This window comes from Sesamum indicum, linkage group LG3 (assembly GCF_000512975.1).
Source record: "Sesamum indicum cultivar Zhongzhi No. 13 linkage group LG3, S_indicum_v1.0, whole genome shotgun sequence".
Taxonomy (NCBI): domain Eukaryota; kingdom Viridiplantae; phylum Streptophyta; class Magnoliopsida; order Lamiales; family Pedaliaceae; genus Sesamum; species Sesamum indicum.
Genome location: NC_026147.1, coordinates 5,924,372 through 5,952,017, shown reverse-complemented (window position 1 = coordinate 5,952,017; position 27,646 = coordinate 5,924,372). Strand labels below are relative to the sequence as shown.

General features: G+C 37.8%; 4 protein-coding genes across 9 annotated transcripts; 2 read left to right on the top strand and 2 right to left on the bottom strand.

Moving 5' to 3' along the window:
• On the top strand, positions 1,310 to 5,150 carry LOC105157344 (protein REVEILLE 7-like). 4 transcript variants are annotated; one of them, XM_020692555.1, is made up of 8 exons: positions 1,310 to 1,949; positions 2,044 to 2,099; positions 2,192 to 2,261; positions 3,010 to 3,123; positions 3,230 to 3,341; positions 3,463 to 3,932; positions 4,038 to 4,707; positions 4,845 to 5,128. In XM_020692555.1, exons 3-7 carry the CDS (start codon positions 2,214 to 2,216, stop codon positions 4,698 to 4,700), a joined length of 1,407 nt encoding a protein of 468 aa, XP_020548214.1. In that variant the 5' UTR covers positions 1,310 to 1,949; positions 2,044 to 2,099; positions 2,192 to 2,213; the 3' UTR covers positions 4,701 to 4,707; positions 4,845 to 5,128. The 4 variants fall into 4 exon arrangements, with proteins under 4 accessions (XP_020548214.1, XP_020548212.1, XP_020548213.1 ...); XM_020692553.1 differs by having other exon boundaries at positions 1,312 to 1,949; positions 4,038 to 5,150; XM_020692554.1 differs by lacking the exon at positions 2,044 to 2,099 and having other exon boundaries at positions 1,312 to 1,949; positions 4,038 to 5,150.
• LOC105157491 (receptor-like protein kinase FERONIA) lies at positions 5,228 to 11,164 on the top strand. The gene is made up of 2 exons (XM_011073896.2): positions 5,228 to 10,434; positions 11,089 to 11,164. Exon 1 carries the CDS (start codon positions 6,993 to 6,995, stop codon positions 10,389 to 10,391), a length of 3,399 nt encoding a protein of 1,132 aa, XP_011072198.1. The 5' UTR covers positions 5,228 to 6,992; the 3' UTR covers positions 10,392 to 10,434; positions 11,089 to 11,164.
• On the bottom strand, positions 10,870 to 15,273 carry LOC105157343 (sucrose synthase 7). The gene is made up of 15 exons (XM_011073745.2): positions 15,011 to 15,273; positions 14,731 to 14,863; positions 14,485 to 14,639; positions 14,206 to 14,398; positions 14,000 to 14,118; positions 13,699 to 13,915; positions 13,523 to 13,618; positions 13,263 to 13,436; positions 13,057 to 13,173; positions 12,797 to 12,963; positions 12,484 to 12,708; positions 11,814 to 12,380; positions 11,593 to 11,731; positions 11,359 to 11,504; positions 10,870 to 11,223 (listed from the first exon to the last, which is right to left on the bottom strand). The coding sequence occupies exons 1-15, from the start codon at positions 15,232 to 15,234 to the stop codon at positions 11,064 to 11,066; spliced, it is 2,832 nt and encodes a 943-aa protein (XP_011072047.2). The 5' UTR covers positions 15,235 to 15,273; the 3' UTR covers positions 10,870 to 11,063.
• On the bottom strand, positions 17,188 to 25,051 carry LOC105157342 (protein argonaute 1). Of its 3 annotated transcripts, none has more exons than XM_011073742.2 (22): positions 24,894 to 25,051; positions 22,818 to 23,503; positions 22,507 to 22,715; positions 22,249 to 22,398; positions 22,031 to 22,164; positions 21,709 to 21,818; positions 21,275 to 21,381; positions 20,777 to 20,915; positions 20,582 to 20,698; positions 20,280 to 20,387; positions 20,125 to 20,196; positions 19,632 to 19,754; positions 19,390 to 19,555; positions 19,027 to 19,286; positions 18,799 to 18,941; positions 18,581 to 18,643; positions 18,422 to 18,485; positions 18,180 to 18,315; positions 18,002 to 18,075; positions 17,829 to 17,923; positions 17,726 to 17,757; positions 17,188 to 17,640 (listed from the first exon to the last, which is right to left on the bottom strand). In XM_011073742.2, the coding sequence occupies exons 2-22, from the start codon at positions 23,493 to 23,495 to the stop codon at positions 17,426 to 17,428; spliced, it is 3,195 nt and encodes a 1,064-aa protein (XP_011072044.1). In that variant the 5' UTR covers positions 23,496 to 23,503; positions 24,894 to 25,051; the 3' UTR covers positions 17,188 to 17,425. The 3 variants fall into 3 exon arrangements, with proteins under 3 accessions (XP_011072044.1, XP_011072045.1, XP_011072046.1); XM_011073743.2 differs by having other exon boundaries at positions 24,837 to 25,045; XM_011073744.2 differs by lacking the exon at positions 24,894 to 25,051 and adding an exon at positions 24,759 to 24,781.

Sequence of the window (27,646 nt, the reverse complement as noted above, 5' to 3'; positions counted from 1 at the left end):
TGATACTTTTGACTGGCAAATAAGCATCCATGGGAAGGGAAAAGCACAGTGCGATGCTTCTGTATGTTATTGCAAGAGATGCATTTCTGCCACTATAACTTCTACAGGTGGATGATGAAGATAAAAATTAGGTCACAAGAAGCTGGATAACAGCAAGAATCCTGATGTTCAATGTTGTCACTCAACCAGCATTATCCAAGCTGATGCATCTTTCAGTTTTAGTGGTCTTTAGACCATGACCTCAAAGAAGATGAAATTGATTTTTTTTGACAACAACCAAATACTGTTGTATGTATCTTATGCGTTTGGTGTTGCATTCATTGTCATGTCGAATTCAAAATTGATAGTCATGAGATAATTTAGTAACAACTTAGTACAAGATTGAAGGTCATGGATGTGATTACATCCTGTAGTAAGCGTATACGTGTTATCTATTTTGTCATCCATTTTTTTGTTTTCTTTTATGTGTGGAAAGATCTCTCGTTCTTGGCACAACTTGCCGCATTATTTTCGCCTATGACATGCACCATTATGATTGTTGGGCAAATTATCTGTTGAATTTTGGAGATTCTAGTATTGGAGTTAGCACCTAGTACTTAATATTAGCATATAGAATAGATTGAGGTCCATGAATTTGATTATACTTATACTTTGTGGCTGATATTTTATTCAAATTTCTATTTATGAAGCTGATTAATTGTTGGACCACAGTGCTTATATGCCCTCATTCCCCCCACACACTAGGGGCACAGGCCGGTTGAGCTCGCCCGTGAGCCTTTGGAGCTCGTCTGGGTGCAGATGGCAGATGCAGAAGAATTTATACCAAGAATGAAAAAGTTCACTGGTATTGTTGTTATATAATACGAAATTTTTTTAATTTAAATCAAGTTTGATTGGATCCAGATCAATTATATAACAAATATATTATATTTGTTATATAATTTGTATATAATTTACAAACATAACTGAATAATATATTTATTTCGTGATTAATTTAATTCGATAAATTTATTTTGAATAAAAAAAATCAATGAGAGTGGAATGATTTGTAGGGCCCATAGATTGAATACATGAGGCTATTGGGATTGGGGTCGGAAATGCGAGATCTAATTGGAACCACAAATTAGAGGCGTGCAATGAATGAATGATCAAGAAAACAGTTAGGGAAGCAATGCCAAATCATAATAATATCTGCCTTCCCTTCCCACACAGGAAAAGATATTATATTATATAGGGGAAGGGGAGGTGGACCCGCTGTGGGGCTTGCGAGTTGTGAGAGTGGTGGTTGGTTGGTTGAATATCTTCCACGAAAAACTTCACAAGTGTTGTTGTCTTAGAGATAAAGATTAAGAGAGAGAAAGTAATGCCACCAAAGAAGAACAATTACCTACTCTCTCTCTCTCCCTCTCTCTCTCTCGGGTAGGAGGGACTAGGGAGGCAGGAGTAAGAAAAAGATTATGGGGGGACAGCGCACACAAGGGACACGTGTCACGGGCCCATTTCATTTTCAGCCACAAAAACTCCTACTGTCCACCACCAAAGATCCTTTTGCTCCTCCGACCTTCTCGACCTTTCTATTACGACTATTTTATTATTACAACAAAAATTAATATACGTAAATTTGGGAAAGAAAAATCCAGCCTAGTCCTACGTGGGCATCCCCTCTTCCTATTCTTTTCCCCTTTCGTTTCATTTCTTCCGTCTCCATTTATACGCCATTCACACTTACTGTTCCCCTCTCTCTCTCTCTGCTTTCTCTCAGTTCTTCTCGTTTCTTTGATTCTTGTTTAGGCCTTTTTTCTCCACACTTCTCAAACTGTTTGATACTCTGGGGAGGTGTTTACTCTGAGGAGTAAAGCTCGGTCCTTTGTGTTTGTATTAGTTTCGCATTTTGCCCGTTTCGTCTTCTTGTATCAGCAATTCTTGGAGCTATGGTTGCTGAAGCTAAGGTATGTATTTTCTTGAAAATCCCTTCTTTTTTCCTTCGAATTATTTTGCTTTATGTGTATAATTTATGTTTTTATTTGCATTTATTTGCTTAAGGTAGGAGAAGTGGGGACTACTCAAATTGTTGATCTGTAATCAGATTTGTGCTTACAGTATGTAGAAATATATGCATAAGTATGGTTTAAGAAATAATCTGCTGTTTCTCATTTTTCTTGTTTTTTTCCTCTTGGGTTCTGGTGTGCAGAGTGTTTATCTTCTTCTAGCTGATGCTAGATTATACTCTGGAGAAAATCAATGCTGTAGGCTTCTGTATGGTAAATTAGATGTTTTTGTCGAGTTTATAAGTTTTTGGTCACCTCTTCAAGAAATGTAAAGGGCTCCACTTATTTCATGTTGCTTTGGCTGCCATTTCAACATAAAGTTTTATGATGCATATTAGCCATAATCACGTCATTATTATCGGCAATGTTAAAAGACGTCAATCCAATATAGTAAGGTATTGGAATTAAACCCATGGCGGAAGATTAATTTGATTATCAGCAGTCTTAGTGGATTTAGCCGCGTTTGAATTAATCACATTGTTGAGTTTAGTTTGGGTAAAGTCTTCTATTTCGGAACTATAGGGAGGAGATCCGTGCAATATTTAATAACTCTAGCTTGTTCCCTCAGATACAGTCAATATTGCTTTTTCAAATGCCTAGAGTGTGGAACTCTTTCGCAGTAAATGGGTGGAAGCAAGATTTGAATGTCGGACCTCTTGTTTGGCTTGGTTTGGATAATGTATTGAATGATTACCTCATATAAATTTCAAGTTGTTAGAGAGGAGAGATATTTAATATATAATATCTAAGAAATAGAGGTGGGGTCTCCTGTGGGGGAAATTGCATAATCACAGAAACTTGAAAGGTTAATACTTTCTGAGAAATTTGTGTTTAACTATATTTTTGCTTTAGCGACAAAATATAAAGTTCAAGGGAGAGGCATGGATCAGATTCTCAACTAAGATTAATATCTCAGCAGAGCCATTCCAATGTCGTCTCTGATTGTTCTTTTAATTTGCAGGATCAAACTGCAGGCCCTTGCCGAGATGCCTTTGTTGCAGTTAGCTCGCAACTGGAATCTGTGACTACTCAATCTAAGGCCTTATCATCTAATGGAAATGGCTATGCGCCTAAGGTTTCAATCCTTTCATGACACCGCCACTTGTTTGCTTCATGTGAGATACATTAAAATCCATGTTTAACTCCGCATAATATAGATGTTCCTTTATTACCTATATTAGGTGAGAAAACCCTATACCATCACAAAACAGAGAGAAAGATGGACAGAGGAAGAACATAAAAGGTTTGTTGAAGCTCTGAAGCTGTATGGTCGTGCCTGGCGCCAAATAGAAGGTGAGTGTGGTATAGGGTTGTCCGACGCCAGGGGAATGTCTTCTTTCGAGTCTAGTTTATTGTAGCTGACATTGTTTCTAAAATTTAAAAGCTCTTCTTATTAAGGTTTGTTGTTATTCAGAACATGTGGCCACCAAGACTGCCATCCAAATCCGGAGTCACGCCCAAAAGTTCTTTGCTAAGGTCACTCGGGATCCATGTGTTGATGCTGAAGGATCTCTGAGTCCAATTGAGATCCCCCCTCCTCGCCCCAAAAAGAAACCTTTACACCCTTACCCTCGTAAAACAGTTGATCCAGCTAATACAGAAGTCGTGGTCTCAAATCAAGTAGGAGGCACGACTGAATCTGCTGCTGAAAGAGAGAACTACTCTCCTACCTCAGTTTTTTCAGCAATCGGTTCTGATAATTTAGAATCTACAGTTGCTGAGATGCATAAATCTCGCCTTTCGCCAGCTTCATGTGCAACTGATGCTCTTTCTGGTAATGATAACGAATATGCGACCTCAAACATATCTTCTAAAGAGGAGGATGGCTTTCATTTATCAATGAAAATATCTTCGGCTTCAGTCCCTGATAATAAAACCACCATGGTATCCTCTTGTTTTCATCTCTGGAGCAATTAAATCTGATTTATTTCTTGCAGATTCAATATTAATGTTGTTTCCTCTTTTATTGGCTTTTTCGTGTGCTTGCAGAAGTTTGAATTGTTTCCTCAAGAGACAGAATCTTCTCTGGATTCTCCAAATGCTGGAGAACCTTATACAAGTATTAAATTGTTCGGAAAGACAGTTGTGGTAAGAGATACTCCAAAACAGCCTTTAGATGTTGTGGAGAACTCTGAATCGTTACTGCCTGGTGCTGTTGATGATAAGTCTGAGAACAATAATGACAAGTTTGCTCAGGGGTTAAGTCCCAACAACTTAGATTCACGTGTTGTTTTTGGATTTGTTTCAAACAGTTCATCTCCTGCCTGTTTGCCACCTCAGCCACTGGCAAACATTTATTGCCCCATGGAGAACTTAATCACTTTGCCCTGGTCTACTTGGTACCATAGTACAGCTTTCCCCTATTCATCATCTTATAACAACACAGTCATAGAGAATTTTGAAGGATTAAAAGATGAAGAGCTTCAGAGGGAAGGTTCTTTAGTTGGTTCAAACAGCGGGTCAACTGGTGAAGTCAACAATGATAATCGAAATAGTGATGTTGTTGATTCGAAGCAGCTTTCGAGTCCTGGGAAAAAAGAATGCGGAAAAGGTTTTGTGCCATACAAGCGATGTTTGGCAGAGAGGGATGATAAATTATCCATATCTTTCCTACAGGAACGGGAGGGTCAAAGAGCCCGTGTTTGCTCATAGCACTCTGGTACAATTATACTTCTTTTAACACTTTAACCTGCGTTGATGTTTCAGCATAAAGTTATATTACCTTTTCTGCACCCTTCCGAGTTGCCATTCTTGTCGAGGAGTCTAGTCTTACATTTAGCTATGAGATGGTTTCAGGAATGCAACAACTGTACCTAGCATTGACAACTTTCTTGACTTACAATTTGATGGATAGTGAAGATAATGAAGGATTGCTGCCAGTTCTGATCTAATTTCCTGTAGCTCATTGGTCAACTCCTCAATTAGTAGGCGGCTACACCACGAGAACACAATTGTATTGAGTAATTGCCTTCTTGAGAAAGACATTTTGTTTCAGATTTTTTGTAGTTTCACACTGTAACTTGAGACTTGTGTAACTTTTATTTTCTAATTTTTGCTGCAAATGCAGTTTCTTTCTTTTATCATTGATCCACAATTTTGATATCTGTCCTTGTAAACTTTATTCCTTTCTCAGTAAATGATGGCTTCATAAAAACATTTCTAGCACAAATACATGAAGGTTTGGAGAAATTACTTGATAAAAATGAAGATATGCATGAACAAGACCAGTGGCATGAACCTGGTGTACTTCTTGTTATTGACAGCTGATTCATCTGTATTTTGCTAATCTTCTTGTTTTCTGGCTTCCTTTCCTGTTATTCCACCAAATTCATATCAATTTGCAACAAAAATATTCATCAATCATGAAATTATTATGAATCAAGAGCCATTCTCAAATGGAATCTATTAGCTGAAAAAATATGCCTTGTCGCTGGTATTCTTTCCTCTGCTGCTGGTGGCTGAATCCTGTGGCTCTGTTTCTCCTTTAGGTTCATGAGGTTTAGTTAATGCTGGTGGTTCGATTCCTTCAAAATTGCTAGCAGAATTCATGGTCTGTGGCCATGTTCCTAGATTCATTAGCAGTTATCTAGATACACTTTCTTTTTTTTGGGTATCCAGACACACTTTCACTGCAGAAAAGTAACAAGAATTTTTTTTCTTTGAGCTCATCAGTTTCCTGACCTGGACATCTTGAAAGATACTGATACTTGATTTATTTAATGGCCTTGAGACGCTACTCCCATATTCAAAACTCTGTTGGCATAATTTTTTTCCTTGTATAGCTGCAAGAAGAATGGGTGTCACATAAAACTACAGGGAATCTGGAATTAGCTTCTTGTAGCAAGTACCATTGATTTATGCGTCGAGTCCTTACCCCCTTTCCATTTTTTGCATGATTTATCGCCAATGTTTATACCAATATGGAAGGCTGTGAAGCCATCAACTAGGGCTGTTCATTGCTTTCATAACAGTTAGGCCAAAAGCTTTACAACGATGCTGGCTGAATGGAAGGTCTTCCATTCCTGCAATACATTGATAAAGCTCACTGTTTCTATCTCCGTCCATTCTAGCTGCTATCTATCATCTGACCTTTGAGTTGGTATATCTCAACTAGGGGTGCATTTTCTTGATTTCAGCTATCCCTTCTCGTCTTTCTATTTTGAATGATCAATAAATCCCCCAGAACAACAAGATACACTAATCTTCTAAGCCTTATGCTCTTCTGGTAGCATTCCTTGAAGCATGCACCTTAACAAAGAGAGAGAATGATGCAGCAATTTCTGCTTTGTTTGAAGGATCCTGTGCAAAAGACACCCTGGGAACTACTATTTTCTGCTGTAGTTCCAGTGATTGCAATACCATTTCCACGCCTTGAGTCTGTTGGAGCTGTGCTTCTGCAATAGCCTTTTCTCAATGGAAAAATAAAGGATGCAAGTCTCGTTAACCGGCTTCACCTATTTACACGTAGATGTTTTACCTGAAAGCTCTTTTCAGTTCTCCCATCTGATTCTTCCGCAATTTTTCTCCGTACTTTCTCTTTGGCCATGCATGGTTAAATGTATGGCAGCAAAGAAAAATGTTCTTCTTACTCAGACTCCTGAAGGCAAATGTTTTTGTCTTTCTCAAGGCAGATATTACCTGGTTTGAGTAATTGTGCAAAATAAGTAATTAGAAAGCAGTGTTGACTGATTCAATTCAACGCATAGTGTCCATATACAGACCTGAAGAGAGGAGAGAACAGGTGAAGTCCTGGGGGCATTTATTTAGGCACTAAAGTAAACACGCTGGTGCCTCTGAAGTCCTAAAATCACTTCCAAAACTTGAAATCAAACCGCGTTGAGGGTGTTTTATCTTATGTAATAAGCAACTGCTTCCTTGTTTGGTTGACCTGGTTTAATTGCAAGAAGCACAAGTGTTCAGGAACTAATCCTTTGCCCAGTTTCAATGGCTTTCATGATCCTCTCACTCTTGCTCCATTCTCATCTTTTTTCCATACTAGCTTATCAGTACTCTCTAGCTTCCTCCAGGAAAATTGCTGTCAATTGTGGGTCAAATGGTACATCAGCGACGACCGATTATGGGGAATGGATAGGAGATGTACCATCAGAATTTACTCGTTCACCCCTACTAAGAGGCTCATCGGTCAGCTCAACTGTGGATATGGCAGATGCTGATCCGGTTCCCTACAGATACGCCCGAATCTCTCGTTTTCAGTTTTCCTATGTGTTCCAAGAAGTCAGTCCAGGTCAGAAACATATTCGCCTTCACTTCAATCCAGTTTCATACCGGGGTTTTGGAATGTATAGAGACCTTTTCATAGTACAGGCTGGACGTTTGACCCTCCTTGGTAACTTCAGTGCTTCATTAACTGCAGATGCTCTTGGCCTGAAATACTTTGTCAAAGAATTCTGGATCACCGTGGAAGAAAACCAAACTTTGAGATTAAAATTTTCCCCTGCACGTAGTCTACTACATGATACATATGCATTTGTAAATGGAATAGAAGTCATCGACATGCCTACTTCCCTTTATTACACTCATGATAATTGTCTTGGAGCACAATTCATAGGCCATAACTTTCACGTGTTGCTTGATAGTAGCACTGTGCTTGAAATGGTTCATCAGTTAAATATTCAAGAGGAATCCATTTCACAAGCCAATAGTTCTGGCATGCTTCATAGTAGGATTACCAGAAAGACAAACAAGATCAACTTCTTTGCATGGAACGTACCAGTGGATGTGGGATTTAGATACTTAGTACGTCTTCATTTGAGTGAACCACAAAATTATATGGAAATTTCAGGTATCATGGAATTTAGTGTCCTAATCAATGGTAAGATTGCAGACACTAAGGTGGATTCAGCTCGCCGAAGGAGCCACAATGACATCCATTGCTACAGGGACTATGTGGTGATGATGAACGGACACGGGCAAGAAGGTAAGCGTGATCTCATGATTGCAATGAAGACAAAGAGTGGTCTGAGTGATGGACCACTAGCGCGATTTGAGATACTCAAATTGAGCAACCTCAATAATAGCCTTGCCAGTCTGGACCCCTTGCCTCCATCACAAACTTTATCATCCAGGGGTCTATGGAAGTCTATTCTACTCTTAGTTTCTGATCATGGAAATGCTGTTGGAAGTATTGTGGTCGCTGTCGGGACTCTAACCACCTTAGTTAATTATAAGTTGCATAAAATTGCGGAAGCTAAGTGGAAGAAGCAATCTGCCTTGACAGAGGGATTACGTTGTTTTTCACTTGATGAGATGCAATCAGCCACGGACAACTTCAGCCATACTCCTATTGGAAGGGGGTCATTTGGAAAAGTCTATAGAGGACTAATTGATGACGGGCAACGCAAGGTTGCCATAAAAAAGTTAACATTTGGCTCTCATCAGGGGGAAAATGAGTTTTGGAACGAGGTTGAAGCACTCTCCAAGCTGAGGCATGCCAATGTTGTTTCTTTGATTGGCTACTGCTATGAACGTGAAGAAATGATCCTTGTGTATGAACTTATGCCGCTTGGAACATTGGCTGCCAATCTCTTCAAAAACAACATCACTGATAACTCCCTCTCTTGGGAGCAGCGCCTCAGGATCTGCATTGGAGCTGCCAGAGGATTAGACTATCTTCACACTAATGGAGTTATACATCGCGATGTGAAGTCCTCGAACATCTTACTAGATGATGAGTTTAGGGCCAAAATTTCTGATTTTGGATTTGCAAAACTTGGGGAGACGATGCAGCTGCATAGCTATATTAACACAAGGATTGTAGGCACAAATGGATACCTGGACCCAGACTATATGAGAAATCAACGACTTACCAAGAAATCTGATGTTTACTCCTTTGGTGTTGTGTTATTTGAGGTTCTGTCTGGGAAAAGAGCAGTGAACTCAAGAGGTCAAGACTGCCAGCCTGACCTCATCAGTTGGGCTAGAGGTCACATACGTAATGGAGATATTGATAAGATTGTTGAACCCAGTCTTAGGGGGAAAATGTCACTCAAATGCTTGAAAGACTTTGTGGAAATCTCCGAAAAATGCTTGCATGATGAACCAAAGAAACGACCTACTATGGTTCAAGTGGTGGCAATGCTTGAATTTCTACATGAAGAACATGTTGCTGGAAAAAGCAACTCCAAAATGGTTCAAAATCGTGTGGCTCAAGATAGAGGAACACAACATCTAGAGGCTCCTTTAGGAAGTACTCAACCAAAAATTCTCAAGGATTCCACCAGAGGTGCACAGGTATGTGTTGGAGGAAGCTCTTCAAGTAACGAGCAATTCATGCTTAGGCCGAGAAAACAATTTCAGAGGAGTAAAGCACTGACTTTTCCAGATGGACCTTGCCATCACTTCTCAAAATTTAGTATTGAGAATGCCACAGAAAACTTTAGTGATAAATGCCTCATCATAAGCAATGTATTCTACAAGATATATGCAGGTAGCTACAAGTCCTTTGGCAGAAATATAACCATTGCTCGGTTTAAATGTGCACAAGAGCGTATACCTGCTGTCTGTATGGAGCTAGAAATGCTTTCGAAGCTTTATCACCCAAATCTTGCATGTATAATCGGATATTGCTGCGGTGATAAGGGTGAGATATTCATTGTATATGAGTATGCAGGAGATAACACCCTCCTTCATTACCTGAAAACCAGCAATCTATCTTGGAAAATCAGGCTTTTTATTTGCATTGGTGTAGCACAAGGATTGGATTACCTTCATATGCGCACCGGGAAAACCATCATCCATGGGGATGTCAGTCCTAGCGTCATTTTCTTGGACGAGGGTTGGTGCGCAAAGGTTGTAAACTTTGGTTCTATTTTAAGCCCCTCAGATGTTCATGATCCAGCTTTAACATGGCAAACGTCCCTTGAATTGCAAAACATGCCACCAGATTTCACATATCCCACCAAATTCACTGAAAAATCTGATGTGTACTTGTTTGGGGTGCTTCTGTTGGAAGTACTGTGTCCCGAGTACCTCCATAATCACCTGCTACTAGATAGGATCAGACAAGCTATCAAGAAGAAGGCTCTTGGTCGAATTATTGACCCATATCTACATGGGAAAATTGAAGCAAAATCTTTATGTGAATTTCTTGAAGTTACTTTTAGCTGCTTGCAACTGGAGCAAGTCGATAGGCCACCAATGGATAGAGTAGTATCTTGCCTAGACGAAGCTCTATGGCTGCAGTGCGACGCAGAAAAACGTTCTCTAAAAGACAACGAGAATCAGGATGGATTCACTTTGGACAATGTCTATCCAGAATTACATCACTTTGCATCAATCACTCTTCAAAACAATCAACAAAGTGGCATCACAAGTAGTCGATAGTGTTCGAAGCCATCTGCTTTCTGTGTGAAGAAGCAGTATCCAGGTAGCCATTATTTCATTATCTGCATAAGCATTAATATTGAGTCAGCCATAATCACATACTTTGAGCTTAAACATCTAGCAAAACCATATATTTGGTGTATTTAATGCTTTGACTGTAGGATCCAGACCTTGTTGTATGGAGTAGCAAATTTGCATTTCTTGTGGCAAGTAGTCCCTACACAGACATATGTACATATTTGTCTCCACCTGCTGCAGATGAAGCCATTTATATGATATACAGATGAAACCTGTCTTAACTATTTTTTACTAAAGCACAATGAAACGACGTTCTTTTAGTACTGTATTGGTTATTCTTCAGAAAATTATTTGTCTTAACTATATTTTATGTAAAAAATATTATCTTGTTACCAAATACATAGTTATTGTTTCTTGTATAATCTATTATGAAATTTGACATATTACTGTTACAGAAGTGAAAATATTTATTATCACAGATCATCAATATGTTTAAATAAATTATCCACTTACAAGGCTCCTGTTCTTTCTTGACTGATCGATTTCATTTGATACATAATGTATACAATCCATCTAATATCCTACTCAGCTCTTGTGTGGATAATTTGGGTACACTTTGTTGTTTATATCAGCAGTAGATGACTGTCATAGAACTCAATCACTTGAAAAATATCCACAGAGCTTCAGCAAAGCATAAACAACAATTGAGGAAGATATGGCTAAAAAAATCCAGCAGCAGGAACCCGGCGTACGACTTATTGTTGAAATCTGATGAATCTTCTGATCAACTTCTTCTGGTTTTCCAGCTTCCGTCCTGTTATCCCACCAAATTCATATCAATGGGACAATGAGCAAGCATTTACAACTCAATGAGATTATTATGAGTAAAGAACCATTATGAAATATATCATTGTCTATCTTCGTAAACTTATTAGCAGAGAAAACATGCCTTGTTGCTTGAGTTTTTTCCTCTACTGCTGGTGAGGCTGAATCACGCGTCTCTGATTTTGGTTCTGGTGCTCGTTTTTTAGGTTCACAAGTTTCAGTCGATGCTGCTGGTTTGATTCCTTCAAGAGGGATAGTGAAATTCTTGGCCTGTGGCATTGTTGCTACATTCGTTAAAACTTAATCTAGATAGACTTCCATTGCAAAAAACTGACTGACTTTCTTTCTGGGAACTCACCAGCTTCCTAAACCGGAGATTGTAAAATATATCAATGTATCTCTGCTTGGCTTTTTTCTGCTCTTGGTTTAACTGCCTCCAGAATCCATAAGCCAATCCCATATTCAGAACTTTGTTGGCATAGATTTTCCATGTATAGCTGCAAGAAAAGAACAAATATCAAATACAAATACAGAACATGATATGGAGGGAATCTTGAATTAGTTTCTGGGAGCAAGTACCATTCGTTTATGCGTCTGAGTCCTGCTTGAGACATCCTATGCCAATATCTAGTATCCCCTTTGCATTTCTCAAAGAAATCAGCAATCTTTTTGCTCGATTCATCCCCATTGTTCGGATCAATGTGGAAGCCTGAGACACCATCAACTATGATTTCTGCCGGTCCTCCTTGATTTGTTGCAAATGTGGGCAATCCACAATTCATTGCTTCAATGACGGTTAAGCCAAAAGCTTCATATAATGCTGGCTGAACAAAAGCTCCTTTCGTGTCTGCAACGCAACGGTAAAGTTCACTGTTTCTGTATCTGTCAGTTTGAGCTGCTATCCATCTGATCTGACCCTTGAGTTGGTATCTCTCAATCAGAGAATGCATCTTCTTGATTTCAGCCATTTCCTCCCTGTCTTTTGATTTCGATGGATCGAAGAATCCCCCCACAATAACAAGATTAACTAAGTTTCTAAGCCTTTTGTTCTTCCCGTACCACTCAGTCAATCCTGTGATGTTCTTCACAGTGTCAAGTCTTGCCATTGTAAAGATAATCGGTTTCTTTCTGTCTGCAAGAAATCCACTGTTCAAGAAACACCAGTTTTCCTCAGTTATATATAATTCAGATAGTACACTTCTCATCACAATCGAAGAAGGGGAGTCTGAGTTTGAGTCAATGAACTTACATGTGCTCGTCGTTATCCTCCTTGCTGAAGAGTAGTTCCTCAATGGCAGGCTGAAATTTAGTGAGTCGTTTCTGCTTCTCCATGAATGGGAAGTAGATGGACTGATCAGCCCCAGGGGAAGCAATATTGAACTTAGGATCAAACACATTGATGCCCGAGATGACCCTGTAAAGTCCCGGCATAGTGAACGCCACATGGCTTTCATATTGTCCAGGCCGGTTCTTGCTGAAAAGTGTGAAATCAGTAAAAACTGATACCTTACAATCCTTTTGCCTTAACAAGACAGTCAGACTTTTCATGCATATATACTCACCTTCCAGCAATTTCTTGATATGTGCTGGTAATTATGAAATCAGCAGCATTCATTGCTATCATATCAGCAGTGAATTGGCAAGAAAAGTGGTATTTGGGATCTAACTCCCTCCACTTGACATCTGAATCTTCGTACTTGGTCTTCTCCAAAGCATGAGCTATTGTTCCCTGTGATAAAAATGTCAATCGTGCGAATTTCTTTACTACAACACAGACTAGAAGTATACACAGTTCATATATAGGAAGATATTTAATACTGACCAGAGTAACTCCAAGTTTGCTAGCCACCAAAGATGCCACTAAGTTCCCATCTGTGTAATTCCCAATTATGAGGTCTGGTTTACCTTCCATTAGCTCAAGAATCTTTGCAGTGGCATCCTAATGACATCGGCAACAACAGAAAAACTTTTAGTCACTTCATCTGTAGCAGGTATACTGTTTCGGAATCAAGACAAGAGAGTACTTGCCTGAGAAAACCTCTCCAAATAAGGATAGATATCAAACCGGGAGACCCATGGTCCGAGCACTCCCTTCTCAGTATTAAATGGAACCCTCAGAATGTGGGAGTGCATTGTGTTGGCTATCGGCTCCATTTCTTGATTGCATTTGTTCCCTTGTGCATCGGGGATGAGACGAGTCACCTGTATGCATGTAGAAAAGAAATTGAGACATCTCCAACTCTGAGTGTTGTAAATCCATCTTGAGGAAATTTTAGTAGTAGCCTTACCACAAGAATCTGAGGCTTCACATTCAAGCCCTGCTGCTTTATTCTTAGTAACAGTTCTTCTTCCAACGCTTTAACTTGATCAAGAATGTAAACGACCTGTTCCACATGCAATTTATTGCAAATATGCTAATAAACGAACGACTAGCATTAGATCAAAGGAAAACTTAAATACGTACCTGGCCTCCCGTATCAGGCAAACCAAGAACATCAGCTTGTCCAAAGTAACCATGAACAGAGAATATGACAATCTTGTAAATGGCTGGAAGCCTACTGAAAAATGCTTCCATGTTTGTAGGATCCGGAGCTTGAAGCATCTCAGAAAGTATCCTCATTGTTTGTCTAACTCTTTCTGCATTATCCCCCCAACCTTTCTCGAAGCCCCATTCTTTAAGCCTGTAATACAAAAACCGAGTTTTCCCTTAACAACTGTCGATTGGTGTCAGATCACTATAGGAAAAAGGAAATGAGTGACATTACTTCTGCTCAAAATTCTGGTACAGTGTGTCCTTTGGGAGGGCAGAGACGAAAACATCTGCAATTAACAGAGCTGCTCGAAGCTTCCCAACAGTGTTTAGAGTCTCATTGATCATAAGTTTCTGAATTTCAAAAAAAGGCAAATAAAGTTGTTACTAATTTGTTAGGACTATAATACTTGCTAGGACTAAGTTGTTCGATGTTCCTACCTCTCCATGATGGTTAAGTGTAAGCAAGTACTCAACCAAAGGTTTTGCACTCTCAGAGCCCCTAGTGATCATTGAAGTCATGAATTTCAAGACATAGCCAAGTCCGTCCCCAATGGAAGACGGAAGTGCTAGGCTTGGGATACCAACGTTGAACGCTCCAAAATCTATCTCCAATGCATTTTCGTCCTTTGCCCTGTGCATGCAGTGAATTAAACCACATTCGTCTTTTATGAGCCACTTTCATCAAGAAAATTCTCATGAACAACGCTAAGTACATACCAGTCCTCATCGAAGAGCGTTTCTTTGAACTTCAAGTAATCCGTGGATGTGATTATATCAACAGACAAACTATCTGCATGCACCTTGACGTAGTCCCAAATCCCAGGACTGTGCCTTATTGCAAAAGCCACATAAGGTGGGACAACAGCCGCTTCCTGCGAATAGCATGCATGAAAATCCTCAGACCACATTTTTGTTAGAATTTTCTGAACTGAAAATGTACTTTCAGAACATGCTGTTAATTACCTGTGTTGAACTCAAGATGTCACCAAGTGAACCTTCCAAAACCTTGGACCTTTCAATCTTGTCCTCAATTGTTTGCTCTATCTCATCCTTTATATGCTGGAACTTCATCAGCCTTCTTCCCATTCCAGTAAGCCTTCACACACATATTTTTTCCAGTCATTTGTTATTTTCAAGAATTCGACAAACTTCAAATGCCAACGTAAGAACTAAATCAGGACATCTCATGTTAAATCAGACAAGTTCCCAAGTTTAAGAACGCAAGAAAAACTAAGCAATAAACCTGGCAAAACATCTCTTCATATGGTATCGACTCTGCCTCAACGCATCCGGCATAGTGTCCACTGCTGCAGCTGAAGCCATTGAATGATCGCAGGAACAGATAATTATCCTTTCTTGTTTTGGCAAGTTCAGATCTAGTACAGGTGGGGTGGGGTTGTCTGGTTTGGACAAGAAGTGGAGTTGATTCTTTATATAGGAGAAAACAAAGGGAAAGTGTGCATGCATATACAAAAGGAATATTGTGTAGACAATGGAAAGAACAGAAAAGAACATTCTTAAGGAATGATTGTGGGGAAGACAAACTAAGATGAAGAAAAAGGATTCGTCCATGTTTACAAGTTATTAGTGTCTGATTTCAGACATTTTTCAACTGATTGATTACTTGAAAGGTAGAGGGGAATCATTTTCATATATTCTTTCCTTCAAAGTTTCCACTTGCAAAAACAAATAGATTACAGACTGTAAGGAGTGGCAGACTAAAGAGAATTGAAGTTTATTTTGGTTGTATTTGTATTTTATTTACCTCATTTCCAAACTCATAGTTTTAAATACGACCAATAGCTTAGAGATCTAAAATATATTTAACCCGCTTGGGAATACAATTGCTAAGTTACATTTAATGAAAAATTTACATTTACATAAAAATTATACATTATTTTAAATATATTAAACACAATAAATATTAATTAATAATAAAATATTTAAATCGTATGTAACATGAATAGTTTAAATTTTTAAATATTTTATTAAATATAATATAAAAATAGTTACATACATATATGTAATTGAATCGATATTTACTATAAGTACAAAATATATATTCAATTTTTTTAATATTGTTGATACTTGTTCTTTGTTTAATAAATATGATATTATTTTAGTAACTAATAAGTATTTATTAAATATCTGATACATGAAAATATTCCAAATATATACATATCTTGAAATTTTATATTTAATTTGGTATTTTAAAACTAGCGCACGTTGTCCCCACGTGCATATAACAAATAATTATTTACGTTTTAAAATATATTACAAATAAAAATAAGATATATAAATCAATACATTATATTTAAAAAAAATAAATAAAATAAAATAAACTAATTTAGGTATATTTGACACAAAAAGAATTTGATGCGGCTGAAATTTTCATATTAGTATAGATATATAATATATATCATGTAGATGAGAAGAATAATTTGAATAGCGGTGATTGAAAATAATAATATTTTTTATACTTCAAAAATTAGTATCAGTTACCGCTAATTACGCATGAAAAATGAAATTTCCATTTTTATAAAATATAAATAAATAAAATAAAGTAAAACTAATTTAGGGATATTATTGACACAAAAAGAATTTGGTGTGAGTGAACATTTCATATTAGTATAGATATATAGCATATAATAGATGAGAAAAAGAATTTAAGTAAGGATGGTCAAAACAATATAGACATTTTGATAATTTAAAAAAAGTGGTGTTGCAATGTAAATAATTGTCATATATGAGTAAAACTGAGATTTTCTATTTTATATAGTGTAAATAATATTTCTTGTGTAACAAAATTTGTATGTATATGGTCTTTCTTTTTTTCTTCAAATTTTATTATTATCCACCCAATAGGTAATAAACAAGAGATTTGAAATTTTTTCATTTAATTCATTTTCATTATACCAAATATCAAAATGCTATTGAAACTATTTCATTCCTACATATTTTATTATTACGCCCATAGACCGTCTATAAAAATATAAAAGTATTCTTTAAATACACTCATTTATAATTTCCTCTCATGTAATAAATTTGTATTAGGTTTTGATATTTTATATAATGGAGATCAAAACATCATAAATACAATGACACAATTGGGTTGATAGGAGAAATATTTGGTAGTTGTTGCAAGTTAATCCGAGCTCAGCCGCAAAAATGGGGCAGGGGTTCCGAGCCCGAGTTAAGATAGCGCTGATCAAATGCAGTAGAAGAAATCCCACTGGGTAAATTGCAGTGGGAGGACTTTACTACATTCTCTACTAATGAAAAATTAAATGTTTGCATTCAAACTCACAAGGATATATTGTCAAACTTAATAACCTGAAGCACAACAATCTTGGAAATAGCCCTACAACACAGTTAAGGTTTGGTGCAACAATTGCCCTTTCTGGCTTAAATGGGCAGAGATAAAAGTAACCAACCATACCATAATATTAATAAAACATTGTCAACTGAGAATAGGTAATGAAAAATACCACCAGCACGCATGTTTGGTATCAACCCTTGATTTATTACACACCTAAGGTCCACAAAAGATGCAGCAAATGAAGTTACCAGTGCCTTGGCAGCACAAAAGAACAATTCAAGCAAACCTTTAATTTAGCTACCAAATCCACCATGCTTGAGGCCACCTCTGGGACGATCCTCAACAGTAGAACATTACCCTCTTCACATTCTCCCGGAGCTGGGGAAGTGGCCTCACAGCAGCATTGGCCCCTGGAACCCTCGTGCTCCTTGCACCTGCACCTGCACCACGACCAGCAACTGCACTACTCGTCATTGAGCCGCTGTCAGAGGTTTCCGGCTCCATGTAGAAACGAGCACGAAAGGCAGCCAGATGGGCATAGTATGCAGGAGGCACTGCCAGAAAACATTAGAATGATGGTATCAAGCAGAGATACCAACCAAGTGGAATATAAAACCAAAGAGCAAGTCAAATACATACCAATGGATACGGAACGAGTGCACCTCGCGTATCTGCAAAGGTAAACAACTAATTTAGCAACTATACCAGAATAGTTCCTTAACCGGGTAGAGCACGAGCTTACGTGTAGCAAAGGTTATTAGTCAGACTCTGGAGGGCATCGGCAGTAAATTTGTTTTCATCCCACAGTACATGGTAATGAGCCGGGCGGCTAGTCCCCTATATCGGATCCAAGAAGATAAATAAGTCGATTATGATGATGTATAAATTCGAGATTAAGTAAGAGTATGAAAGTACCTGTATCCCAGCATGGCTGCAGAGATAGAAATCAAACTCAGTTGGGTGGCAGATCTTTGAATCCACAACAGTACCTGTAAGCATTCAATGTAAAATAGATTTAAAAAACAAATGATATTACTCAATGGACAAGCCAACGAAAAAAATCAAGCTATGAATCAAGTTAGAGTGGGCATACCAGGCAGAATGTTTCCACTTCTATCAACTGCATGTCTGTCATGATGGTTATTAGCAAACAATCGAGTATGATGACGTTTCTGAACCACAACAAAGGTGACTGTGGGCTGATAGTTTGGCTCCAAGGACGCACATGCCTGGATGAGTACAAGATAAAGTAATAAACAGCCTCAGAGAAATCAGATAGATGACTTTTCAAATAATATGCTTGCTCCATAATAGATCCCAAACTCCAGAAATTACCTTGCGTATAGCATCTAGCTCATAAAGCAAGACTTGATAGAACTGACCTTCACTGACACCATCCCTACAAGACCCAGCAGCCATCCATGAGATACAAAAAGAGGAACCAGGAGAAAGCAAGAGGGTGTCAAATAATACAATTGTAATCCAACAAATTACCTATAGAAAATAATCCGCTGTGGTTTCTGTCCAGTTGCTCTACGGAATGAAATAAGCAGTTCCCTGAATTATTGAAGCACAAAGTTATTACAATGAATTATTCATTACAATTATCCATAGACAATGCAAATTCAGTCACAATAATCACAAAAAAGAGATTAAGGCACAACGGAAATTTTCTTTTTTCAGGAGTTCGTTAAGGTGCTTCGAGGTCATACTTGATCATGCCACCATGCATAGTGCCCCTAACAGGATCCTGCCAGGTTTTATACAAATCCTGGATGAGCTCCTGTCGATGAGCTTGAGCACAAACCAAGCCTGCATATTTTGTGACCTCCGGCCAATCCTGGGAAGCAACCACCTGAAAAGAAATACAAGCCTAAGTAAGCAACCTCAAGAAATGGATGGGATCATCCATCTTAATTTCTACTAAGAAAGAATCTTACAGCAGCAATGGATGGGCTAGAATCCTCTCCAGGATGGGGATGTGTAACGTCAGCACCAAAAATGATAGTTGGCCGATCACTGACGAGAGGTATACGTCTGGATAGAGCATCAACCAGAACCGTATTCCTCCCACCAACTTTCACATTAATCTTCAGAGCAACATTAGCAAGATACTGCTTGCTCATCCTGTAGACATGCTTCTGCAGACAGCACTGGGACACAATGCCAAGATCCGTTTCGCATATCCGCTTCAGATCACCTGAACACAATCAAAATAAGATTATGAACAGAACCGCAGATACCTGATCCATTGACTTTTAACTGAACATAGCATTCACATGAGGTGATAAACCAACTCCTACCATAAAGAGAGCCATTGTTATCTGGTAATATAACAATTAGCAAGTCAAGCTCCTTCCTGTGAGGCTGCAATTTTGTCATCACATCATGAAACCTAGCTTTTAGAACTCTTTCTACCTGATCCGGGCGACCACTCAAAACCGGCAAGACAGGTTCAGGATTAAAGGCCTGACAGACGAAAATAAAATAAGTGAGGGAAAAATCCAAAAACTGAAAGACCAGTATCATTAAGATCCATCTTTACCATGCCAGACGTAATGCACATCTGAGCAAGTTCATGACAGAAACTGCGAGCCACGCTGTCTTGTACGTTGCGGGCAAAGTTAATACAGATCCAACTGTTCACTGTACCACCATTTACCATCCTCTGCATGATGCCAATCAATTTCAAATGTTTAATCAACAAATATAATGCATCACTAAATCAAAAGTTGAGTCATAAAGCAACAAAAGTACAAAATCCAGTAGAAAAAAAGACAGGCTTGCTATCCAAAAATATGAGAAAAATGCACCATTCATGTGTCTCAGTATTTGGCTGTTTATGAAGCAGCTACTAGCTCTCAGTTAAATATGTGAAATACAAAATGCACTCACAAGGTTGGGCATTATAAACATACAAGCTACACTTAGTTCAGTCTTCCCAAGTGATACGGTCCATGATTCTCTTGATTTTAGACACAAAATTATATCTTCTTCGGGCATACAACCAAGTAAATCAAGTTTATAAAGCATGTCACCTTGTTCATCATATTCCACTGCCCAACTTGTGGAAGGCAGTCCTTCTCCCGCCCCGAATCATGATATTTGAGCTATAATAACAACATAGAAATCATAAACCTAAGAAGAAAACAAAAACAATTCAGCAAATTAGAGATTCGGGATTTTTTGCTACCCATGGTGCCGGCAGGACACGAGCTTCCACCTGTGCTAGCTTCTCACTGATTTTAATTCCAAACTCCTTTGCATATGGATCTTCAGCATATGCATTGTGGTGTACAGTCTGTAAGAAGATAAGAGAAAGTGTATATTACTTGCAATGAATGCAACACCTAAGTGCAAATGAAAGGCCCACATAACAAAAACTTGGAAATGACCCATGAAAAAAACTTATTGCATTAGCATCAGTAGGAGAAATAACAACATCAACCGAATCAGACAGCCACAATGACATACAAGTGTAATCAGAAGACCAACCTGAAGGATATCATATTCTCTTTCCTGGGGACGCTGGCACGTCACTTTAAGGAGTGCAGTAATCTGTCTCTCATTTAACCTCTTAGAGTACCTTTGGCCCTCTACAATCTTGCACACCTTTATCAACAAAAAACAATTTGTCAAGTTATCCAAGATTCTTTACAGAAGATCTAATCAAACAGAAAGCAAACTAACCTCCATTGGCAAATAGTTTGGCCTTTGAGTATTTCCAACTTGCAGACAAGGCCACTGGGTATGTTGGATAACAAATCCGTAGGTTTCTTGAAAGTATTCAACCACAGATTTCATTGTGCCCCTTTCATCCACAGGAAATCTGACACAACGAGAGTCAGGTCAGAAAACAAAAATAAACAGACTTAAAAACAGATCTAAAATTTCACAGTTTGACACTCTGCAGGAAAGTAAAAACAATCTGCAACATCCACCATAATTAATCATATTTCAAAAAAAAATTCATAAAATGCTCCACAGCAACATCTAAAATTGAAAATGGTAGGCCATGTTGTCATGTGAAAATTACTAAAGACAGCTGTACTTGCAGCTAGCAGACAAAATAATATAAATGTTTAACTGCAAAACCCTTAAGAATAACACATTTATCAGTTTCAAAATATTAGCCTTCATTAAGTCCAATATACATAACTGAACAAAATGATGCATTTTGTTCCTTACGTCAGCTCTCGTGTTGCTTGAGACGTCAAACCAGAGATGCGGTATTTCCTGCGCATGTTTCCTCGATGAGTAACCTCCACTTTTACTCCTCGAAGAGCTTTCTTTATCTGTCACAGATCAAATGATCAACAAAAGTCCTTGTCACACAACACACTAACAAACTGACACCTAAAGCCCACAACAGAATGATGGGCACAAGAACAAAACAGTTTAACACAACATGAGAACGAAATTGAGCAATCTACAGCAGTAGACGGACCAGAGTACAAATATCACAGCAATCAAAATCAAGTAGAACAGATCAAGTAAATGATCCCAAGAACTTCAGAAACAAATTGCGAGTTTCCAGAGCATGCAAAAGCTAGATGAAAAAAATGGAATAACAGTATCAAGATAGTTGATGAAAAATCAACTAATCAGACAGATGATCTAACCTTGACGCGGTCAGCATCAGATAATGGTCGAGCTGACACATCCCTGTTCAGAAGCTGGGTGACAAAGTCAATTACCGGGAGTGGCTCAATGAAAGCAGTGGATGACATATCTGCTCATTAAGAAGAAAGGTTTAAGGAATAAAAATCATCCTCATTAACATTGGAAAATGGATAGTTCAAACAGGATAACTAGTGCTGTCACAAATGAATCAGAATCATTTAAAATTACTAAACCCAGAAGACACAGAAGGAAGTTCCAACAAGTTAATCAATATATATATAAAAAGATTGAATTCAGAATAGCAAGTAGAGACTTGCTCACCAATATTCAATGACAAACCCATCTGAGTGGGGCGAATACTCTGGTAGAAACCACGCCAACTTTCCAGCCCTTCACCTAGAGTCTGCCTTCTACCCAAATCAGGGGAATAGAAAGAGCGGCCAACTGGGCAATACCTGAAAATAAACAGAATAACCAAGAAACAGAGTGATGAAAAATTCAACAATATCAAAGTGGTGAGAAGAGCAAATAACACATACCGAGTGGTGGGAAGTTCACGCAAAACAATGTCCAACACCTGAAGAGCTTCTTGGGGTGCATCAGCTTGTCTTCCCTCTAAAAACATGCCTAAATGATGTAAGTCAGCACGTGCAGCAAACTTGATAACCACCTTGAATTCCCTCTCGCGCCTGCAATATCATTATAATTCATAATTAGAATAAGAAAAGAAGCCCAGAATAAAATCTCGTTCAAAAATGTGGGAGACAGCAACTTCTAGAAAGTTTATGCACGAATACCTAGCACTGCCTGGACCATCTTCTTCATCTATAAGGGTGATCTTAAACTCTTTGGACGCAAAAGGTAGAGGCCCAGCAGTGTAGAGACTTTTCCTACCGTCATAGGCAGGAAGCCTCTTCCCCAGATGGGATTCCCTATATAGCTTCACTAACTGCTCCATCACAGCACGATTAACTCCACGGGATGTGACTTCAGGAGTAATTGAAACCTATTACCAAAGGAGAGAAGGATGAGTCAATCATGTGCTGAAAGCTAGACCGCACAATGAAATGAGTAAGATAAGATAAATGACTTAATACAAACAACTCACATCATACTGATGCAAGTCTTTGTCAGGCAGCTCAGCAAAAAAGTGGTTTGCCTTCACAATACACTTGGTCCCATAACTACCCTTGCCTGGCCTCAAAGGAAATCTCACCGACTTGCTTGAAGCAGGTTGCATTTCTTGGCTCGGGGCCACTTCTGACTGGATAGAAAGTTGCTGGATCTGCTCAGACACTTCCAACTCTGTTGGCTCAGGTGCCTGGGAAGAAGAGCTAGCCCCTCCGGGGGTCTCCACCTGTCTCCCATATGGCTGAGTCGTTGCAGCTTGATACAGAGACTGGGTAGCTTGGTGCAGCTCGGGAGCTGGTGGCCTAGATGGCCCACCAGCAGAAGGTGCCCCACGGCCACCTCCATATCCACCACGGCGGGGGGGGCCTCCGCGCTGATATTGCTGGCCACCCCGACCTTGCTGATGCTCAGGAGTCCCACCATAATATTGTTGTTGAACGCCTCTGCCGCCTCCACCACCACGGCCACCATAGCCTCCACGTTGGGGTGCCCAGCCTCTTCCTCCTCCTTGATATCCTCCTTGCTGCTGTGGCTGCTGAGGTTGTGGTTGTTGTTGTGCCGGTGGACGTTGTGGGCCGCCACGTCCTCCACCAGCCTCCTGAGACTCAGAGCTCTCACCAGAGCCAGGAAGATCAGTTCGCCTCTTTCTCCCCATGATAGCAACTAGAACAATGAAACAATAGAAATCAGAAGATGCCTCAGCTGTATCCAGCCACAGTCAGGTAACAAGGAAACATAATAATAGGAGCAGAAGAAAGCATAGTTACACACTGCACAACCACTGCTACTGACAAAAGAAGCAGAACTTTCTCTGGCCCATTCACAAATCACCCACATAAAACTGTTACAGAACTATGGCATGCGAAAAAGAATGCGAACAAGAGAAACTAGCTAACACCCGCAGAAAATACATGCAACAACACCAAACCATTTTAATACCAGTAAGGACTGCCAGAATTCACATCCATAAAATTTTACAAATCACTCAAAAGGCATTAAAGAACTGAGTGGTAGTTAAAAGTGAAATATATCTTCAAGAGTGCATTTGGTTTATCCAGAAGAGCATAATCACAATAAAATGTTCAATTGTAGATGCTGGAATGCAAGCACTCAGAGGGTATTCGTGTACGAAACCTTCAAACTACTGCCATGTAAACTACTACAAATGCAAATTCAGAGCATGTGCAACATAACACACATAGAGTATTATACTTCTCAAAGATGTAATCATAATTACAAATTTTAAACTTTACTATGCAAACATTTCAAGAGATGAACAGACTTTCCAGAGCAAAACCAATAAACTAATGACAACATATTGATATATGATCAAATTATTTGAACCAAAAGGCTGGGGAACTTGAACCGATGACCCTCTAAGTTCAGCAACTTCGGGTGCACAATTCTAATATCACAACAAACGTATCAGTCTTACACACAAACTTTGGAATTACTGAATGCGAACACCACAAAAACACGGGCGCCAAACAGCAAATGCATCTCACTCAGAAGAACCCTTTCCAGCGAACAATCAAAGAAAAGTTCTAGAACTACAAAATAAGGAAAAAAAAAACATGGTAATATCTGAAAGACCTCTAAGCTAATGAAGAGGACAAAAGCAAGCCTCTAAACACAAAGAAACAAACATCGACACAAACACTTCAAACGGCTATAAAGTGTAAAATTAAGAAAAAGATTGAACAAAATCCTTAAGAAAATCCCAAAGAAAAAGTTGTGCCAGAGTTTTAAACTCCAAAACGATCATTAAGAACAAAAACCCTAATAAACATTTTATTTTCCAAAAAATATTATAGAAACCAAATCCTTAACAAAGGAAAACACAGAATCAAAATCTAAATCAGATCACCTAAAAGAAGCACACAAATAAACACTAAGAGACACAATCCTCAAAGAATACCAGTAGCAAGAGAAGAAACACCCAGATCCAACAAGATCCAACCACACAACAGGCGGAAAACAAAACAAAAACCCTAACCTAAGTAAGAACAAACATTTCACCAGCAAACCCTAAATCGCTCCTCATACCCCTTACCTCAAAGCCGCCACTAACTTGTGATGAAACCGTTCAGAAAAACTCCAATCCAAAACCCACACACTTGTAAGTATGTGTTTTCTGTGTGTACTACACACAGAAAAGAGAGAGAGAAACTGCAAATAAATAGAGAGAGAGAGAGAGACAGTGGGTATGATGAGAGAGAGAGGGGATAATAAAAAGGACGACAAGGGGTTGAGGGTTGATAGAAAGACACTAGTGTTCGGGGAAATTACGAGAATACCACGCGTTGGTCCATTTCGAAATGACAACTCAGCCCCTAGATATCCGTTTTTTTGGACTGGTGTTTACTCGTGCTGATGTGGAATGAAGAAGGCGTTGACCGCCGTTGAGTGGTGATGTGGCGTATGACGTGGAGAATCTGGAGACGTTGACTGGTGGGAATGACAGCGTGGATGGTGATATAGCATGGGGCCCGAACAGTTTCTCATAATTAGGTTTTCACCCCCTCATCTTTGCCAAACTAGTTTTCTGCCCACTTTGAAAATGCACATGATAAAATTTTCATAATACTTTGATTCTTGCGACAATAATTCAACTATAAAAACTTTGATTGGTACATATGATGATGACACAATTCTCTATAATAAATTTATGGACGCGTCACCCATGTTCTAACATTTTACATACCCGAAAAATAAATGAACCATTAAATTTAATTCATTTTAATTTAGAATTTGCAGAAATATTTATCTTTTTAATGTAAATTATTTTTTTTCTCACAATGTGACTTGATTTTGTCATTATTATATTTTTTTTTAACAATCAAATCCACTTGTATGCATTAAACATAAAAAATAAAAATAAAAATCAAGAGGGTTTTCGTTCCTATTTATATTGTTTATGGTATTGATATACATTTATTTTATAAAATTTCATCATAATTCAATAAAAAAAATTAATTTATTAACTTTAGCATCGCAATGCCAACTCTTATTTTATAAGTTAGTCATTCATTGATTTAGAATTTTTTTGAAATTTTTTAATTATTATAATATTTTCAGATTTTGGTACGTATCAAATATTTTTGTTCATCTGTGCGAGATAATACTACCAAAAAAGTTGATCAATATACAATTTAAGCAAAAAGTTGGGGTCTTAAAGAAATAAATAAAAAGTTAGTGAATTGGGGAGCAAACGAGGGTCGTGTCACATGATTGGCCACGACCCGTCTCGATTACTGCAGGGGGAAAAGCAATGCATGGCCCCTTGATTATCACAACCACTTGCGCATGTGTCTGTGAGATTGCCTACTCGCCTTTCTAAGCTCCCACGTGTAAAAGAGTTGGCACCCTCTTCATTATTGTACGTACTTTTTTGTTTGTTCCAGAAATGCCATTGTGGTGTGTTTGGTAGGTGTAGATAGAGAAGGAAAAAGGAAATTTTATTTCTTCCTTTTATAATAATATATATACAAACAAAACTAAAAAGGAATATATTTTTATATCTTCCTCACCAATCAAAGAATATTAATGCAATGATGAATATAATCAAATAATTTTCATAATTCAATACATTATTCTATTTTACATAATTATAATATTTTATATTTTTAAAAAAATATAAATAACTGCAGTCCAATTACATGCATTTATAGATTTTTATATACTCAATAATAAAATAAACATAAAGCCCACCAAAAATGAATTAAAAATTATTAAAAAAAAGTTTGTAAAAATATGTTTTTAATTTTCAGTAATAAATATGTATTTTTAATTTTATATAATTTTTATATAAAAAATGAGAATGTGATTAGATTCCTTAATTATATTAAATTGTAGTGTCAAATCAATATAATTTTAATAAAATATATAAAAATAAATATATTTTTATTCTAATTACTATTTTAAAAAAAATGCATATACCTAAGATTTTCCTTTCCCATCTCCTCTCCTTCCCTTTCCCTCTCACCAAACACACCATTTGGTGTACGAACGCGAGCGAGTGGATAATTAATTGGAGGTGGTGGAAGGTACGGACCAGTGCTTTACAGTGCATTTTTTGGCCTTACCACCACCCAACCAAACACACATTAAAATATTTTAATTTCCAATTTTTCCCTAAATTAAATTAAATACAGCACAATTTCAATAAATTAGGAAATTATGATTTTTTTTTATAATACTTAATTCATTACGTCATTCAATATATTTAAATTCAATATTTAGTTCAATACATTAATAATTCAAATCAACAAACGCATCCCAAAAAAAAAATAGTATAGAAGTAGACATATATATATAGGGAAAAGTATAATTTTAGTCCGCTAAGTATGCCTAATTTTAATTTTAGTCCGATAACTATGTCCATTTTTGTTTAAGTCCAGTAACTTACGAAATTGCTTACTTTTAGTCCTTCAACAGATTTTCGGACAATTTTACCCCTATGAGTGCATATGTACTAAAACTACCTTTCCAAAGTTGCATAGAGGTAAAATTGTTCGAAAATCTGCCAGATGACTAAAAGTAAGCAATTTCGTGAGTTACTGGACCTAAACAAAAATGGACATAGTTATCGGACTAAAATAAAATTAGACATACTTAACGGACTAAAATTATACTTTTTCCTATATATATATTCATGAGATCGAATTTATAATTATTTAATTATGAAGCATCAATTTTACGAATCGAATAAGATTTTCTTGATTTATTGGTATATTATTTTAAGCAGTATCCAATGAGGGTAATTATTGGAAACATAAGGTATTAATTAAGACTATCACAAGATTT

What these genes read in the sequence shown, in the direction of transcription:
- LOC105157344 (XM_020692554.1), top strand. Translation starts at nt 2,214, where the DNA reads ATGCTAGATTATACTCTGGAGAAAATCAATGCTGTAGGCTTCTGTATG. An exon ending in ATGCTGTAGGCTTCTGTATG is followed by an intron (nt 2,262 to 3,009) that starts GTAAATTAGATG and finishes TTTAATTTGCAG; the next exon opens with GATCAAACTGCAGGCCCTTG. An exon ending in TGCCTGGCGCCAAATAGAAG is followed by an intron (nt 3,342 to 3,462) that starts GTGAGTGTGGTA and finishes GTTGTTATTCAG; the next exon opens with AACATGTGGCCACCAAGACT.
- LOC105157491 (XM_011073896.2), top strand. Translation starts at nt 6,993, where the DNA reads ATGGCTTTCATGATCCTCTCACTCTTGCTCCATTCTCATCTTTTTTCC.
- LOC105157342 (XM_011073742.2), bottom strand. Translation starts at nt 23,495, where the DNA reads ATGGGGAGAAAGAGGCGAACTGATCTTCCTGGCTCTGGTGAGAGCTCT. An exon ending in GATGGTCCAGGCAGTGCTAG is followed by an intron (nt 22,399 to 22,506) that starts GTATTCGTGCAT and finishes ATGATATTGCAG; the next exon opens with GCGCGAGAGGGAATTCAAGG. An exon ending in GCAGCCATGCTGGGATACAG is followed by an intron (nt 17,924 to 18,001) that starts GTACTTTCATAC and finishes GATCCGATATAG; the next exon opens with GGGACTAGCCGCCCGGCTCA.
- LOC105157343 (XM_011073745.2), bottom strand. Translation starts at nt 15,234, where the DNA reads ATGCATGCACACTTTCCCTTTGTTTTCTCCTATATAAAGAATCAACTC. An exon ending in TGCCTGATACGGGAGGCCAG is followed by an intron (nt 13,619 to 13,698) that starts GTACGTATTTAA and finishes CATGTGGAACAG; the next exon opens with GTCGTTTACATTCTTGATCA. An exon ending in GCAAACTTGGAGTTACTCTG is followed by an intron (nt 12,964 to 13,056) that starts GTCAGTATTAAA and finishes TTTTTATCACAG; the next exon opens with GGAACAATAGCTCATGCTTT.